At 53.7% G+C, this 17,216-nt stretch overlaps 3 protein-coding genes across 13 annotated transcripts in view; 2 read left to right on the top strand and 1 right to left on the bottom strand.

The window, feature by feature from the left end:
• The first annotated feature begins 960 nt into the window (after positions 1-960).
• Positions 961-6,972, top strand: LYSMD4 (LysM domain containing 4). Of its 7 annotated transcripts, none has more exons than XM_062204959.1 (3): positions 961-1,015; positions 2,876-3,147; positions 4,960-6,972. In XM_062204959.1, the coding sequence occupies exons 2-3, from the start codon at positions 2,884-2,886 to the stop codon at positions 5,566-5,568; spliced, it is 873 nt and encodes a 290-aa protein (XP_062060943.1). In that variant the 5' UTR covers positions 961-1,015; positions 2,876-2,883; the 3' UTR covers positions 5,569-6,972. The 7 variants fall into 7 exon arrangements, with proteins under 7 accessions (XP_062060943.1, XP_062060945.1, XP_062060941.1 ...); XM_062204961.1 differs by lacking the exon at positions 961-1,015 and adding an exon at positions 1,083-1,172; XM_062204957.1 differs by lacking the exon at positions 961-1,015 and adding an exon at positions 1,108-1,189.
• LOC133770424 (uncharacterized) lies at positions 1,427-2,071 on the top strand. Its single transcript, XM_062206563.1, has one exon. It carries the CDS (start codon positions 1,427-1,429, stop codon positions 2,069-2,071), a length of 645 nt encoding a protein of 214 aa, XP_062062547.1.
• Positions 6,973-13,081: 6,109 nt separating the features above from the next.
• Positions 13,082-17,216, bottom strand: part of MEF2A (myocyte enhancer factor 2A) — a 152,410-nt gene continuing 148,275 nt past the window's right edge. For all 5 annotated transcript variants that reach the window (XM_062204955.1, XM_062204952.1, XM_062204951.1 and 2 more), the window contains one exon: positions 13,082-17,130. In XM_062204955.1, the coding sequence (XP_062060939.1) occupies positions 16,740-17,130 (391 nt within the window). In that variant the 3' untranslated portion in view covers positions 13,082-16,739. The remainder of the gene's footprint in view (positions 17,131-17,216) is intronic.

Raw genomic sequence — 17,216 nt, 5'->3', positions numbered from 1 at the left:
TCCGGGTTGTCAGAGTCACCAGGCCGCGGCCACGCATCTCGGGGCAGAAGCACTGCTGGTGGCCCAGAGCTGGCCTCTGGGATGGATTCCCAGGACTTGCACGGCACTGCCACCTGTCCGTGTCTCTGTGTCAGGCCACATTCACATCCACCCTACTGAGCCAGTCCTGAGTGCTGGCCCTGAGCTGGGCACTGGAGCTAGGGAAAGTGAGGCGGGGTCCATGTGGGGACACGGGGCCGGGAGGCGGCGTCCACGCGGACGGGAGGCGCGTCCACGCGGGGGCACAAGGCCGGCAGGCGCGTTCACGCGGGGGCACGGGGACGGGAGGCGGCGTCCACGCGGACAGGAGGTGGCGTCCACGCAGGGACATGGGGCCGGGAGGCGGCGCGGACGCCCGCACCCTCCTGCGTGGGCCGGATTTGCCAAGACAGGGACACAGCGCCGAAGTCTGGTGTCAAGGCACAGGGTCCCTTGATCGCTGCGAGGTTCAGCGCCGCCCAGCCTCTGCCCACCCTGGCCGCGTGGCTCCATTGTCCCCTCAGACTGCAGTTTGCCTTTCCGTGTGGGTTTCCTTTTCGGGGTCAAGTTTTTCACGTCCACACCTGGGTGTGTGACGTAACGTCCGCCCCTTTTCACTCCAGAATTCTAGAATTCAGAATTCACAGGCGGGCGGGGTCGGACACCTCGGACCGAGGAGAGAGCAGCGGCTCCCAGCCAGCGGCCGCCAGCGCGGCCCAGGGGGCGGGACGGGAAGAGCGGGGGCGGGCCCCGCCTGAGGCCCCGCCCCCCGCGCGCTCCTCCCGCCGCCTGGCCTCGGCCCCGCCCCCGGCTCCGCCTCTCTGGGGCTGACCGCTCCGCAACGCGGGGCGCGTCCCAGGGCCCGCCCACCGCCGTTCTTATTGGCTGCCTCGGTGGCCCCGCCCCCGGAAGGCCTGCTGATTTTCGGAGCCAATCGGCAGGCTCGGCGGCGGCGAGGCGCGGCGGGGCGCGGCGGGCCGGAGCCCTGGTCCCTGAGGTACCGGGGACGGGAGGAGGGGGCGGCGGCCTTGCCGGGGTCCTAGCGGGCTCGCGGCCGCGCTGCAGCCTGGCGTCGCCGGTCGGCTTCGCGGTCTCCTAGGCGCGCCCCCTGCCGCGGAGGGGCGGCGGCCGCGTCCGTGGAGGGAAGCTCCCAGGTTGTTTACGGTTGGAGGTCAGAGGTCGGAGGTCGTGCCTTGCTGGAGTGGTGGGCGTCCGCGGGTCTCAGCCCGGGGGGTGGGCCGCCCTGGGTTTTAGGTTCTCTGTGTGTGGGGACCCTCTGCTTGCGCAGACAGGGCTGTGGGGGAAACAGGCCTGAGAAGCGTGCCCGCGACCCCCGGGTGCCCCGGGGCGGGGGCGGGGGCGGGCCCGGGCGGAGCCGGAGTGGCCGCCCTGCCGGCCCCAGGGCCCGATGCCGGCCCCAGGGCCGGATGCCGCCCGCCTGGAGTCTGTCCGAGGAGTTTGGAGTGGGGGAGAGGGAGCCGTGGCTCGGGGCTGGGCGCAGGGGCCGGGGGCGGGGATGGGGGCGGGCCCCGGGAGGCGGGGTCGGGGGTCTGGCCCTGGGCTGAGCCGGAGTGGCCGCCCTGCCGGCCCCAGGGCCCGATGCCGGCCGCCTGGAGTCTGTCCGAGGAGTTTGGAGGGGAGAGGGAGCCGTGGCTCGGGGCTGGGCGCAGGGCTGGGCGCAGGGCGGCGGGGAGCGGGGGCGGGCCCCGGGGGGCGGGGGCGGGGGTCTGGCCCTGGGCTGAGCCGGAGTGGTCGCCCCTGCCGGCCCCAGGGCCCGATGCCGGCCCCCTGGAGTCTGTCCGAGGAGTTTGGAGTGCGGGGAGGGTGCCGTGGCTCGGGGCTGGGCCGCGGGGGGCGGGGGCGGGGGTCGGGCGGAGCCGGAGTGGCCGCCCTGCCGGCCCCAGGGCCCGATGCCGGCCGCCTGGAGTCTGTCCGAGGAGTTTGGAGGGGAGAGGGAGCCGTGGCTCGGGGCTGGGCGCAGGGCTGGGCGCAGGGCGGCGGGGAGCGGGGGCGGGCCCTGGGGGGCGGGGGCGGGGGTCTGGCCCTGGGCTGAGCCGGAGTGGTCGCCCCTGCTGGCCCCAGGGCCCGATGCCGGCCCCCTGGAGTCTGTCCGAGGAGTTTGGAGGGGGGAGGGTGCCGTGGCTCGGGGCTGGGCGCAGGGCGGCGGGTCCGGCCACCGGCGAGGACCTGGTGAGCCGCGCGATGGCCAAGCCGCTGGTGAGGACCTGGTGAGCCGGAGCGCTCCGCACGAGGTTCTGGGTTGGGGATTCCCAGTGTAAGGAGGCCGGGGCGGGCCACACCTGCCCTAGGGGGAGCCCAGCCGCCTCTTGAGATCTCTGCTGATGTGGGTGTTGGAAGTACAGCCACGGAGAAGGGAGATAGGGCGTTCACTTGTTTTTTGCACAAAACGTGCACAGTTAGAAAAAAGGGCGTCTCAGCCAGCCAGAGCCGGTTCCTGGTTTTTGTTTGTTTTGTTAAGATCTATTTATTTATTTGAAAGCTACAGTCACGGAGAGGGAGAGACAGAGCGAGCTTCGGACCACTGGTTCACTCCCCGATGGCCGCTACGGCCGGGGCTGGGCCAGGGGAAGCCAGGAGCTTCTTCTGGGTCTCCCATGCGGGTGCAGGGCCCAAGCCCGGAGCCATCCTCCACTGCTTTCCCAGGCCAGAGCAGAGAGCCTGATGGGCGTGGAGCAGCCGGGACTGGAACCCTGGCCTCTAAGGGTGCGGGCAGAGCCAGCAGCGGCTTTGCCCCGAGGCTGTGACTTAGGGAGAGGGGCCGTCTTGGGACCCTTGTGCTGCGGCCAGGGGAGATGGTGCTGCCCGCGTGGAACTAACCCACAGCTTCGGTTTCCAGCGAAGAAGATGAGGCAGAAGGAGGTGCTGGCCAAGCCCTTCCAAGGCCCGGCGGCTGTCTGCAGGACCGCGACCAGCCACGTGTACGTGTTTCAGGATGCCAGTGGGGACTCCTCGGAGGACGAGGCACAGCCGGTGGCCCTGAGGCCTCGGGGGAAGGAGCGCCAGAGGAGCAGCGCCCCCGCGGCGGGCGGGGGCCACACGGTGCTGCTGCAGCGGGAGCTGGCGCAGGGGGACAGCCTCAACAAGCTAGCCCTGCAGTACGGCTGCAAAGTAAGACCCGGACCCTGCATGGAGTGGGGCGGGGGCACCTGAGGGGGCGCATAGCCCTGGCTCACAGTGCGCACGCTGTCTGCATGGCACGCTCCACCGCCTGCCCTCCACCTCCACGGTGACATTCTGAAAGTGGCTCGTTCCCCCTCCTCGGAGCGCCCAGGCAGGATGTGTCCGGGACTCGAGGCGGCTTTGGCATGCTTGCTTTCCTTGCTACTTGTACTTTTTCTTGTTGGTAGCTTTATTTGGTAAAATTTCTCTTTTAAACCTGCATGATCTAGCCTCTGTGTGCTGTGTACCTGTATAACCCTGTTTTTCTCTTTAATTATGTTTTCAGCATTCAGAGTGATTAACAATGGCAAAGTAAGTAGGAAAGTGTTTATAGAACGGCTGCGTTTTCTTCTAGATTGGAACAATTTCATTTTGCTGACCCTGTGCTACACATCTCCACAGCCTTCTCTAAGGCTGTGTAAGCACTTAATAAAAAAAAGTCTTTCCTCCTTAAGGGATCTGTCATTTATCTAGCCTAGTCCAGGTCACAGACGCACTGTGTGGGGGCTGCAGCCTTGCTGACGTTTGTCCGTGGGTCACTGTCAGTGGGCAGCCCTAGGGGTCTTAGGACCTGGCCGCAGAGAGAATCCTGCCCTGCAGAGGCCCAGAGATGGCGTTGGCTTCTTGGAGTGGTGGTTTCTGATACGTTCTTCAAGAACGTGAAAGAGCACTCCAAAGTGTTTGTGGGAAAATGGAAGTTTATTTTTCCATGAACTTTTTGAAGTGCACTCTGAAAAGTGATGGGTTTTCCTCTTTTAAAGAAGCACACTCGCTGCTTGTTGGGGACAAAGACCGAGTGGCCTCCAGCCTCCCAGGCGCCATTCTCAGCACACGGGACATTAGCAGTGTGCCCACGCCAGTCCAGCTACATGATACAAGTGGTCGCTCATTAAGTAAACTCAGGGAGGGGTTGACTGGCATGAGGCGGCCCCGAGGCCTGTGGGATCTGTTCACGTTCCCGAGGCTCCCAAGTCTTCCGTGAGCTTCCGCACGCTGGCCCGTGGGCCCACTTCCCCACGTCTGTCCTACGATTCGATGATCCGAGGCGTCGGTCTGGAACCTCCCGTCGCCTGATGAAGCTCAGCCGCACTGCTGCTTCCTCTGACCCTGGCACGGAAGCGCTGACCGTAGCTCCAGCTGCGTCCCCGGTTCCCTGTGCGTTCCTAAGCAGGAAGTTCTGGGAACTCTTTCCGGTGAAGTAGCCACAGGTCGCTTTTATTTCGAAAATGAGTTTGTGTGTCCCACTGTACTTCTGAGAAAGAAACGTGATAAACCTTAAAACGGTACTGCAGGTGAACGAGGTTCTGGCTGTGCCAGTGGAGCTGGCGGAAGCTCTGCGTTTGGTGCATGCTCATTGCCGGCGGCTACTTTCCCCAGGCTCGGGGGAGGGACAAAAGCCAAGCAGATGCGGCACTGCTGCCCCCCAAGGGAAAGGCGGCAGAAAGGGGCTCCCGCGAGCTTTCAGGGCGTGAGTGTCACCTAAAAGCATGGTACAATCGTAAAGGCTTTTTTTAAAAAAAAATCTGTTTTCCAAAACTGATCTTAGATTGCTCAAACTTACAAATCCCTAGGAAATTCTGCTTATTAAGCCATTAAGCTATGCACGAGGGCTCTGTGGGAGCCGGCCACGGTCACACAGCCGACACTGGTGCAGTGTCAGGTGGGCTGGGCTTGGGTCATCACCCAGAGAGGTTGAGACACTTTTTGGATGTTAACTCGAAGGAGCTTCACGTGTTCTGTTTGTCTTCACGGCTTCCCTAGGTCGCAGATATCAAGAAAGTCAACAACTTCATCAGAGAACAAGACTTATATGCTGTGAGATCGATTAAGATTCCCGTGAGGAACCACGGGATCCTAACGGAGGCTCAGGAAGAACTGCGGCCCCTCGCAGGCCCGTCCCCCGAGACCGGAGCGGCCTTGGCCGAGTTGCCGGGCGCAGACAGAGCAGCCGCGAGCGCGGACGCCCAGGCCAGCCAGCTGACGGATTTCTTCCAGGGCATCGACCAGAACATTGAGCGCGTGGTGCAGTCCGAAGTCTTCCTGAGGGAAAGCTGCTGCCTGGAGACCTCCGGGCAGCCGCTGCTCCCGGCTCCCCCTGCCACGCCGCCGAGTGGCGCCGACTGTGGCCTTCAGTGGTGGAACGCTGTGGTCATCATGCTCCTCATTGGCGTTGTTTTGCCGGTGTTTTATTTGGTCTATTTTAGAATACAGGCTTCTGGCGAGGCCCCGAGTGGCCTGAACACGACGTCCCCCAGCGGCTCGGTGGCACTGAGTGCGGCGCCTGGGCAGGCCCCCAGACCAGCGATCCCAGTGCCGACCGTCACCTCTTCGGATGGCCGGTTAAGTCAGACCACCCCGGCAGGGCACTAAGGCCCGGCTTTAGCAGTGGCCTCAGACACGCACCAGCTGTCACTGGCCATGTCCTCGGGTGCCGCTGGGATGTACGGACGCGTTTCAGAAGTCACTACTATGTTCCACACCACGCTGACCCCGGGCACGGGCTTTCCCGATCCAAGGCTACAGGATCCAAAATACCAGTGCCCTCAGCCTGTGTCTCCAGAGAGGAGCAGCGAGAGCAGCTGCGTGTGACAGGTGGCCGTGTCGTGAAGACATCTAGCGGACTGGCGGCCCCAAGGTCACTGTGCTCCGAGGAGAGGAACGCCCTCGGCCAAGAGACCTGCAGCGCGGGAGCGCCTGGCGTCGGCTTGGCAGCGTCCCTGCCTGCTGTGACGTGGGGACTGGCGCTGAGAAGTGGTCTCCTGTGTCTGCAGGGGACAAGCACTGTGGGCTGCTGTTGCTGTGTCCCCAGGTGAGAGGGTGGCGAGTTCCGTGTGTCAGGCCCCACTTCCGGTTTGCCTTTTGAGGCGGTGCTGCTCTAGACGTGGGAAGCCCCAAATCCCAGCTGCCGTCTTGGAGTGGTGGTCTGTGCCTTGTCTTTTGAGAGCCGCTCAGCCTGACAGGCCGACTGCTGGTTCCCCAGCGGGGCGTCCCCACAGTGCTGGGGACCTGGCGCTTGCAGTTGCATTCTGGGAAGCCGTTGTAGGACACAGGTCTGTCACCAAGGTCCCAGCGTGCGGCCGAGAGTAGCAGCCTTGTGCGTGCCTGACCTGGGCGTTCTCACCACGTTCCTGACTGTGCTGAGGGCCCGAGCGCCACAGCGGGTGCCCTGGAATAACATCTGTCTACAGTGTGGCTTGTCATCTTAAAAGACCAACACAGAGAGAGGCTCGAGGTGGCCCTAACTGTGGAGGCGACAGAGGGCCAGGTGCCTGAGGGAGAAGGGGCCTGCCCAGCGAGGCAGCGGGTAGGGTCGGAGTGGGAGCCGGCCGCTGCCTGCGAGGTAAAGGCTGATGGCTCAGGCCTGGGGCCCTGGACCGGAAAGCAAACACGTGCCGGGGATGCTGGGCTCTCGGGGGCTATGGCATCGGACGCCTTTGGCCTGGAGATGAGTGCGAAAGACCCTGTGCAAGAGGAGGGGCTGCAGAAGAGACCGAGGGGACCTCCGGTCCCTCCTCTCCGCTGTGTGTAGCGCTGTCTCCCCAGGTCCAGTCTGCACATCCAAATCCTCTTCCAAGCTGTGTTCTGGGGAAGTGAGACGCTCTGGGGGCCAGGGGGCCGCGAACCTTTGCCTCAGAAGCCCTGCAGGTGGACTGCTCCCCCCGCCCGCTGCGCTGCCCGGGGCCCGGGCCTGTGGGAGAGCCGCTGCTGCCCGGCCAACAAGGAAGGTCCGCATCTCGGCTTTTCCCAGTGGAATAAAACAGTATCTTCTGTGAAGGAGAAGCGATTCCCTTTTTGTTCACCTGGGGGTTGGCGACTGCCATCAGGCGAGGTGGGCGGATGTCGGCAGATGGCCGCGTCCGAGCCGGGCTGGGGCCTGCGCCGCCCGTGCTGTGCCCGCCTGCTCTGCATGGCGTGTGTGGGAAAGCCTCGAGGAAGAGCAAAACCGGCCATGGCAGTCCTCAGTGGAGGCCGTGCGGTTTCTTTAAGGGCTGGCTGCACGAACTGTTTATCCTTTACAACCCCTGAGGAGGCAGGCCCTGTTCCCATCTACAGATGGAAAAACTGAGTTTCAGAGCTGAGTTTCAGAGCCCAGGCTGACGAGCTTGGAGCTCTTTCTCCTAACCCATTTGCTCGGAGTCTGGTGAGGGCGCTGTCGGCCTGAGCCAGGCTCAGCCTCTCTGGCTGTCGCCATGGCTTCAGGAGCGGGGAGGAGAGAGAATTACAATTTCAATTGTCCACCAGGGGCAGCGACCTTGGAGTGGGAGGAAGACGGACCCAGTGCCTGAATCTTGAGAACTGGACCCAGCAGGCGTGGCTAGGGCTGGGAGGGGCAGTCTCTCTGCAGTCAGCGAGAACACAGGAAGTGAGAAGGTGCAGTCGGTACCGCGGGTCCTGCGACGCATGTGCCTAAACACAATCTCAGAACACACGTGGCGCGCGTTAGAATAGGTGACTTGAAGCCGGCGCCACGGCTTACTAGGCTAATCCTCCGCCTGTGGCACCGGCACCCCGGGTTCTAGTCCTGGTTGCCCCTCTCCCAGTCCAACTCTTTGCTGTGGCCCGGGAAGGCAGTGGAGGATGGCCCAAGTGCTTGGGCCCTGCACCCACATGGGAGACCAGGAGGAAGCATGTGGCTCCTAGCTTCGGATTGGTGCAGTGCACCGGCTGTAGCGGCCATTTGGGGGTTGAACCAATGGAAGGAAGACCTTTCTCTCTGTCTCTCTCTCTCACTAACTCTGCCTGTCAAAGAAAAAAAAAAAAAAAAAAGAATAGATGACTTGATTATGACGAACCCTGATGCGATTTCCTTTACAATTCTGTTTGGGGCTCGTGTTTCTTGATCCGTGGTTTTAAATAATTTCATCTAATTTGGAAAAATTCCAGCCGTTATTTCTTCAGATTTTTGTCCTGATTAGTCTCCAATTACACGTTCACTGTTTGATGTTGTCCCACACTTCACTCTTTTGGTTGTTTTTAAAAGATTTATTTATTATTTGAAAGGCAGAATTAGAGAGAGGCAGAGCAGAGAGAGGTCCTCCATCCGCTGGTTCACTCCCCAAGTGGCCACAACGGCCAGAGCTGTGCCGATCAGGAGCCAGGAGCTTCCTCCAGGTCTCCCATGCGAGTGCAGGGGTCCAAGGACTTGGGCCATCTTCCACTGCTCTCCCAGGCCATAGCAGAGAGCTGGATCAGAAGTGGAGCAGCTGGGACTAACCGGTGCCCATATGCGATGCCAGCACTGCAGGCAGTGGCTTTACCTGCTACGCCACAGTACCGGCCCCTGGTGTTTTGTTTTAAATTGTCTTCTCTCCATTTACCGTTGGACAATTTCTATTGGCATTTCCTTTGCAGTGGCTGTTAATCACATCCAGTGAACTGTCATTCAAGTATTTTTTAACCTTTGGAAGTTCACTTGGGTTTTGTCTCCCACTGCTTTCATGAACGCTGTATTCAGATATTCTTGAACATACAGAGTATGTCTCAAGCAGCTGTTTTAGCATCCTGACCTGCTAATTCTATCACTTGCATCATTCTGGGTCTAGTTTAGTTGGTTTTTCCCCTAGTTATGGATTGTATTATTTTGTGTTCTTTTTGTTTGAAAGGCAGAGAAAGATTTATCTTCCATCCGCTGGTTCACTACTCAAATGGCTGCAACAGCCAGTGCTGTGCCATGGTGGAGATAGGAACTCCATCTCAGTCTCATACATGGGTGGCAGGGACCCACAGACGTAGGCTATCACTGTCTGCTCTCCCAGGTGCTTTGGCAGGGAACTGGACCAGAAGCAGTGCAGCCAGGCTTGCGTGGCACTCCAGTGTGGGTGCCAGCACCACAGCGTTGGCTAGCCCACTGGGCCACTTTTTTCCTGCACACCTGGTACGTTTTTGGTTGGATACTGGCTATGATGAATTAGACATTGTTGAATGCTAGATTTTGTTACCTTCTGCTAAATATTTTTGTGCTGTTTTAGGACATAGTACTTAGGAGTAGTTTGATCCTTTGAGACGCACTTCTCATTTGAATCAGTACAGACCCAGAGCTGTCTTTAGTGTGAGGCTGTCTGAGCCTTAGATTCTTCCAGATGCTGTGTTCGTTGGAGGTCTTCACCTGTGATGGGAGCACACATTACTCCTGGCCATGGTGAGCACTGCGGATTGTTCTACCCTTCCTGTTGGCTCTTTCCCAGATCTCTGGTTTCCGTATACCATGAGCAGCCAGCACTCAGCCAGAGACTTGGGGATCTCTGTTCAGCTCCTCCCCGCCTCCCTCCTCAGTGTCGTGTCCCACAAACAAACACTAGATGCCTTGGCCTCCTTCAACTCCATACTCCATCTCTCAAGTCAGCCTGGAATCCTCCCATGATCTGGGTCCCCATCACTGTAACTTGGTCTTCTTTCCCTTGCAGAGATCACTGCCCCACATTGCCCCTCTGCCCAGTTCTTTGAGGTGAAAGAAGAGATTGGATCTGATTCTGGCCAACAGCAGACACCCACAGCTAGAGGCAGGGGAGAGACGATCAGAATGCTGGCATGAGGGGCAAGACTGGCTGAGGCAGACTGACCCAAGGGAGCAGACCTGTTGGTGGACTACATGTAGCCTGGACTGGACCAGGGACACAGGAAATCAGAAGGGGCAATTTGCATGGAACAGGCTTGGGAATGAGTCCATTAAATTCCAAGGCCCGTGAAACAGCTGCACCAGAGGTGTGGTGGCTTAGAGCAGTACACCTGTGTCTTCCTGTCGAGCGCTAGGCTCCTGTTCCCGAGTGTTCTCTCGGCCGAGTAGCTGGCCCGGTGGTCCTTGCACCAGCAGGAAAGTGGCGGTGCTAGCCTTGTTCCTTATGGCCACTTTGCCCCTCCCTGCTCCTGCTCTTCTGAAGGGAGGGAGCAATTGGTGCTGCCAGAGAGGGCTAGCCGCAGGAGTCAAGACCTCTAGGAGAGAGAAGCTGGACCCAGACTACATGGAAGGCTTGGGTGCTGGCAGCCAGTCCATCCCGTGTGTGTGTGTGTGTGTGTTGGGTGGGGAGCAGGGGAGGCAGGGCGTGAGGGAATCGTGCAGGCAGGCTGGGGGACGTCATCACGGGAGGATGAGGACCATCTCGCTGGATCAACTGCACCTATCTCACTGGAAAACGTGAGAGGACAGTAATCGACCAGGAAGGAGAGGAAATGGCCTTGGAGACTCGGAGAGGAGACAGAGTGAAAGTTATTTCAGAAGTGAGGCTGCCAACCAACTAGGGAATGGGAGCTGCATGTCTGGGCAGTGTTGAGAGCCATTTAAAATTTGTGGTCATGGACTAGGAAATCCCACAAGACTCACACACACATGGAAACATACCCTATGATAAAGGTTCTGTCTTACGTCACGGGTGAAGATGTGCTCTGTGATAAATGGTCACCAGGATAACCAGTCATTTAGATAAGCGTAAGATTAGATCCGTATGTAAGAATCCACTCCAAGTGGGTTAGCGGTCTAAATGTGAAAGATAAACTATACTAGCACAAGAAAATATGCGTGAATTCCTCTTTAACCTGAGTGTAGGAGAGGATTTCTAAATACAACTCAAAATCCCTGACAATTGATGAACTTTACGTAAAATTTTGCATGGCAAAAGTACCACACACAAAAAGTCAACACGACTGACGGATGGATGTGAATACACAGCATATATAAAAAACAGGCTGTTATCCTCAATATAAAAAGATTGATTGAAAATTGGGGGATGCAGACCAAAAAAACCCAGTAGACAAATGGGAAAGAACACCTGAACAATTTGCACACAGGAGAGCAGTGCAAATGGCCCGTAAACAGATAAACATGTTCAAACACACGCACAGGAAAGGCAACTTAAAACATGGAGAAGCAATTTCTCACGCATCAGGTTGGGCAAAGTAAAAACTGTGACACCAGTGTGGCTGAGGCCTGGGGAAGCAGGCCCAGGCTGCTGGACGGAACGCAAACAGCCACAGCCCCGAGGTGAACTGTGCAAGACCTAAGGAAACTGCTGGTGTTTACCCGGCATCCCCACCCCCAGGAGTCTACCTTGAAGGTAAATCTCTGACAATACAGAAATACATATTCGCTGATGACTGCAACTGGAGCCACCTAAATGCCTATCTGTGGTTAGTAAATGAAGCTACATCCACAGCAGGAGGGCCAACGGCTGTGAAAGGGAATGAAGGTTTCTGGGAACTGACTGCTCTGAGCAGCGATTCCCAGATACACTAAGGGAAGAAAAGCTGCTCATTTGTGAAAGAGAAACGAGGATTAACCCGGAAATTCCGTGTGTAAGGGACAAGTACAGGACAGTCCTCAGAACATGTCGCTCTCAAGGGAACAGTGATGTTTCTTTCAGATGCCACTCATACTCCCCAACATGGATTACAGCCAACGAGGGCGGAGGGAGTCACACAGCAAGGCATGGAGTGTTAGTGACGATGCAGAGGATGGGGATCTACCGACAGCTGAGGAAAACACTATCTTGACTGTTAAGACCAAAGGCCAACGACCAATGACCTGGCTCTCGCCAGGAAATGGGTGTCGCTCACACAGGTCTGGGTTGGCAGCTCTGAAACTTTCTGTGTATACTAGAACTGAACAAGTAACAACTGCCGATGACGAGACTCGATTTCTCCCCCGAGAGGAAAGTTCCAAATGAGGACAGGCAAGGCCACCGTGAAAGCCGGGGGTCTGCAGACAAAGCGTACTTCACCAGCAACAGGCACATCAAACGCTGACTGCGATTTCAAAATACCCTTCTCTGATAAAAGGAACCCGGGATGCTTGAAGAGGCTGCTGATGCAGTACTGGGACAGGGAAAACACAGCTGTGCGTGTAACCCCTTGTGCTGCCAGAAAGGGACATGTGGTGGGGAGGGGTCACTGTCCAAAACACAGGGCATCCCCCACTGGACTCCCAGTAGCCACTTGCTGGACAGGAAGATGGAGCAGGCTGCCACCCCCTGCCTGGTGCAGGGCCCAGACTGAAGATCACCGTCTAGACAGTGCCAGTCAGACACAGAATCAGCTTCGAAGCCGAGAGCCTAGAACCAGGCACCTGTGGGTGCTAACTAGGCAATGGCAATGGATTGGTTTTAAGTAGCTGCAGCTGTGATTAGGGTATTTTTAGTCATGGGAATGAGCTTTCAAAATCTATTGACAGCCCCACTGTAGCCAGCAAGCAAAGCCAGCACAAAAATTTAGTTTTGAACTTAAATGACAACAAGAATCTGCTTAGCTAGGAGCCAGACAAGGAAACAAATCAGAAAAAAGAGCACTTTCCATTGCAGTCTGGGAACTCTTCACTTTCCAGCTGAATGACAGGGTCAAAGCAGATGACCACTGAGCAGCACAGCCACGGACTGGGCGCACGTCCAGCCCTCCGCACACAAAGCCCACTCACTCACGTCTCTGCCGCTGCCTCTGGCTCAGCACTGTGAGGCAGGCGGGGCAAAAGCAGAAACGCCCACCCTCCACACCGCACAGGGTCCAGCAACAGGAGGGGCCGACAGCAGGCTCCTCGCCCCTCACACCACATCTGCATTTCCGTGAGGCACTTACTGAGGCCAGAGGGACTTCACCAGGGATGCACACCAAGGTGCACAGTGCGCCAGGCTAACCCACGGGCTGCCTGCGTCCTCAACGGCCTGGGTGGCACAGGCACCCACGCAAGGTGAGCTGGCTGGGCCCGGGGACGGCTTCCCTGACCATGTCTCAACATGAAGGGGAACTCAGATGAAAAAGGCCCTTGTGAAAGGAGCGGACGAGGAGAGGGCTTTGGGGAGGGGGTGGCCTGGGGCCGAGCCAGAGCCTTACAGCTTCCCTGGCAGAGTCTGGATGCGCGGGAGTGAGGAGACAAAGTTTACACCAACCTCTAAGTATCATCTTCTGATAAAAAGTACACTATAATATTTATTGTATAATGAAGAAAAAACAACACATTCAGGGAAAAATTGAGATTAACTTATTTTTCTTAAAAGATTCATCTCAAGGATGGCAACAAAGTCCAGCTTGTGCCGCCAAACGGTTTTACAAGATCAAACCGTGTACAGCTTCGTGTGTGAACTGTTGACTACAAACATTTACCAAATACATAAATCTCTTTTAAAAAAGCCATTTTAAATATAGCAAAGCAGTGTCTTCTTGCACAGCAAAGTGAAGAAAGTTTCTACAGAGAAATAAAAGTTTTACATTTGTAAAATCTTTTTCACATTCTAATCATCTAGCTTCTTATGACCCAATGCCGGGAGTTCTCAGGTTCCTTATTTACTATGTATTTCTTGTGCGCATGATGGTTAATATAGAAATTATGTTAATGCATTATACACTGTCCTTAAATTTAAAGGAAATGGTAAAACACACATTGTTCTTTTAGAACAAACCCCTGATTTAGTCTATAACACAATGGATGTAATTAGGGCTCAAAAGATGGAGTTTTGATTGGGACCATCTGTGTACACATAATGGCGCTTTCACTCTCAGCGTAGTTCCAGAGAGTACTGAGGGAAGTGCAGCTGTTGGACACTGTACTTTAACCAGTGCAATTTAAGCTTTTTTTGTTTTTGTTTTTAATAATAAAATACTGCATCTGAAGGGATACAATTTTCCCGTCATGGTGTCTTATATAAAACACATGAGTCCTAAAAGGGTTAGAAAAGATGGACTTAAAGTTAGTGTCCTCCCCACTGTAGGTTGGTTTCCGCCAAGAGATGGGAATGTGGACGTGTTCGCACGTGGTGTCTGGGTGAGGGATGTCTGGCGAGTCCATATGCTCCCAATCACACGGGGCACATGGGACAAGGGCTAACAGTCAAATATTCAGTTCCTGAAAATGGAATACAACGTTACTTGGTCAGTGTAATTTAAATACAAACTCCGAGCCTTGTGTAATATTTTAGAAAACAGTAGTTGTACTGATTATAAACCTGCATAGAAAGAAAGACAATTGAGATACAGTCAGAAAAGCCATCTCATAAGGCACACAAGAAAATAGACAGTAAATGTGAATGTGTTAACTCCTATTCCAATATACAGCAGAGGTTCATGAACATGCATAAATAATAACGAAAGAATCACTTAACACTTCAAAGCTATAAATGGTTTACAAAGTGGTAAGGATCATCTCAGAAATTCAGTGTTGGGAGGCTGTCTCGTTCCGATTAGGCGTGACCTTATGAAGAATGTGCCTGTAAGTAGCTCAGTGAAGTAAGTACATTTTTAAAGAAAAACCCATCCTTTCTGATTAAGAGCCAAATATTGAGTGCTACTACAGAGAGGAGACAGTGTGTGTCACCCTCTCTTTTTTGGCTTCTACCAAAACTTCTGACCCAGACTGCCAATGAAGCAGAATCTCCCCTCTGCAGCCTGCAAGTGCCCCGGGGTTGTCCTGTACAAACACCACCAGCAGTCAGGGCCCCCGGTGAGGACCTGTCACAAACAGCGAGAAGAGTGTCAAAAGAAACATAATTTAGGGGGAAACAATGTAAGTAGAAACTGTAGATAGCTGCTCTTATTAAGTTTAAAATATAAAATAGCATTTCAAACGCTTCTTTTCAGTTTCTGAGGAAAAGGAGTATTCAAAAAACCTACGATAAAAGATATACAGGACTTTGAATTCTGTTCATGGCACAAGCCCAGTCAATAGATGAACTTGTTCTTACCCATGAGGTGTCTTCCTGTAAGAATAAGGCCTTGTTCAAAATTCAAGCTGAGGGCGGCACTGATTCCAAACAGGACAGCAGGAATCAGGCCAAGGATCTGCACCATCAGAGAATTTCCCTCCCCACACCAAAGTGTCACTGCGACACACAAAGCAAGTGATAATGGTAGCACTTTGTAACCCACTCATCATCCAACTTTTAGAGGGTCAAGGAAACATGGATCCCTTTCCCCACAAATATCTTCCCCTAATCATTTACCACTTATAAAACCTTTGTGCTCATCTACTATTTTGCCATTTTCTGTAATATTAAATTAGGTCAGCTTTTTCTACTATATATTTTTTCCTCACAAAAGGCAAATTTTAAATAATGCCTTATAAAATCTGTTACAACACATTTTTATATTTATGCAGGATGAACTTAACACCAATTTTTTGCCACTTTGCTATTTATGTACACATATAAAATATATAGTGATGCTCAACCCATACAGCACAAAGATTACAATGTAACATCACACACTCCCCACCAGTGAGGGGAGAAACCCCCCTATACAATCCTCTGAAAACAACTGGGCTAATAATTAAAATCCAAAGTACAGCATATTTAACAAAATAGTAAATATTAAACAGTGAATACTCTACTTAATAAGGATCTCGCCTTTTCCCCCCAGATTGGCGGCAATCCACAAAAATATACTTTTTAATCTGGTGACCATACAATACATAGGTACTTACATCAAAGGTGATAATATATTTAAGATGCTATATACACAACAAGTTTGGCTCAACTTTTAATTTACATATAGAATAATAAGTGTTCATGGCTTTTTTTTTCCAAGGTTCTGCTTGCAAGATATTTTTTCCCCTCTTAAAATAAAACTAAACAGTTAAAACAAGATAGAACTATTCTCTTAAAAAAAAAGTTACAACATACAGCTTTGGCTTATATAAATAATTCATAGCAGAATGTGTTCAAAAGTAGTGAATATAATTTTATATATAGTCATCAATTCATAAGGGAGTTTTCTTTCATATAAAATATACATGAGCTAAAATCATCAGTTTCTTTAATTTTTAAGATATGAATGTAAAAAGAAACTTCTGACATATTCCAATTATAACTTAATATATTAATTTTACTGTTAATGCTCTATATTTCTAGGCTAGTATTTTCTGAATATCTCATGCGTGTTTTCTATTCTCTCTCTTTTTTATTAGCTAAAGATCACTTCTTTGACCCAATACATTTTTGCACGTGCAAAACAGTTATGTGTGGGGCTTTTTTGTTTTCTATTTTTGTATTTTTTTTTAATATCAACAGCCCTTTCCCATGCACCCCTTTGCAATAGAGACCCATGCCAGGTTGGGTAATTAATATAAATGACATTTTATGTACAGTATTGCTTTCTTGGTTCCTGCTTTTCTACTGCTCTGTTCTACAAAGCATTTTTCTTAAGTAACTACACAGTCACCGCACAGTTAAATAAAACAAGTAGGGGCCCACTAGGTTTCTGCAAGCTAGTGTGGGAGAATTATATATGGGAATACATTTGTTTGCAAAATCTGGTTATCTTACGAAACAAGTAGTCCAAGGAAGTGCCAGACTGGTCTGTGCCTACAGGGTGCTTTGTCTGCCATGGGACACACATCTGCAGACTGACAAGGAGTTTGCAGGTAAGTGCCTGATTCTGTGTCTGCAACATACCCAGCCACACACATACACACACCCACACACGCACACCCACATACATATATATGTAAAAGGGATATATATGTATGTATGTACATATAAATATACTTAACGCATGTCCTTATTTACCAACTTAGATATGTAGGGCAGTTCACTGCAGTGACACAAAGGACAAGCATCAGCCTGGAAGCCTTAAGTCACCCATGCGTCCATCCTCATGCGCTTTACAGAAGGGCTCTCTCTGTCCTCGGTGGTTGGGGGCCGGCCAAGCACAATGGGAGAATGGAAGTCACCCCGTGGATCCTCGCGGTCACTGCCATCATAGGAGCTACTAGAGCTGCTCAGACTGTCCACAGGGGAGCGCCCCATTTCCTGCCGGGGCTGGGGCTGGGGCTGGGGCGGCTGTGGTGGCGGTGGCGGTGGCGGCGGCTGTGGTGGCTGCTGCTGCTGCTGCTGCTGCTGTTGCTGGAAGCCTGATGGGGTCATTCGATCCCGGGGAGGTGAAATTGGTTCTGACTTAATGTTGATGTTTTGGTTGGTATTAATAGATAAATTCGAACCCTGAGATAACTGCCCACCAGCGCTGAGGGGAAAAAAAAGAGTGAAAGAGCGAGAGATGAGATGGTTTGTGTGCACATATGCATAACTGTAGTGATTTCACAGACACTG

This window comes from Lepus europaeus, chromosome 11, assembly GCF_033115175.1.
Source record: "Lepus europaeus isolate LE1 chromosome 11, mLepTim1.pri, whole genome shotgun sequence".
Taxonomy (NCBI): Eukaryota; Metazoa; Chordata; class Mammalia; order Lagomorpha; family Leporidae; genus Lepus; species Lepus europaeus.
The sequence above is the reverse complement of the archived record's forward strand: the minus strand, read 5'-3'. Positions and strand labels throughout refer to the sequence as shown.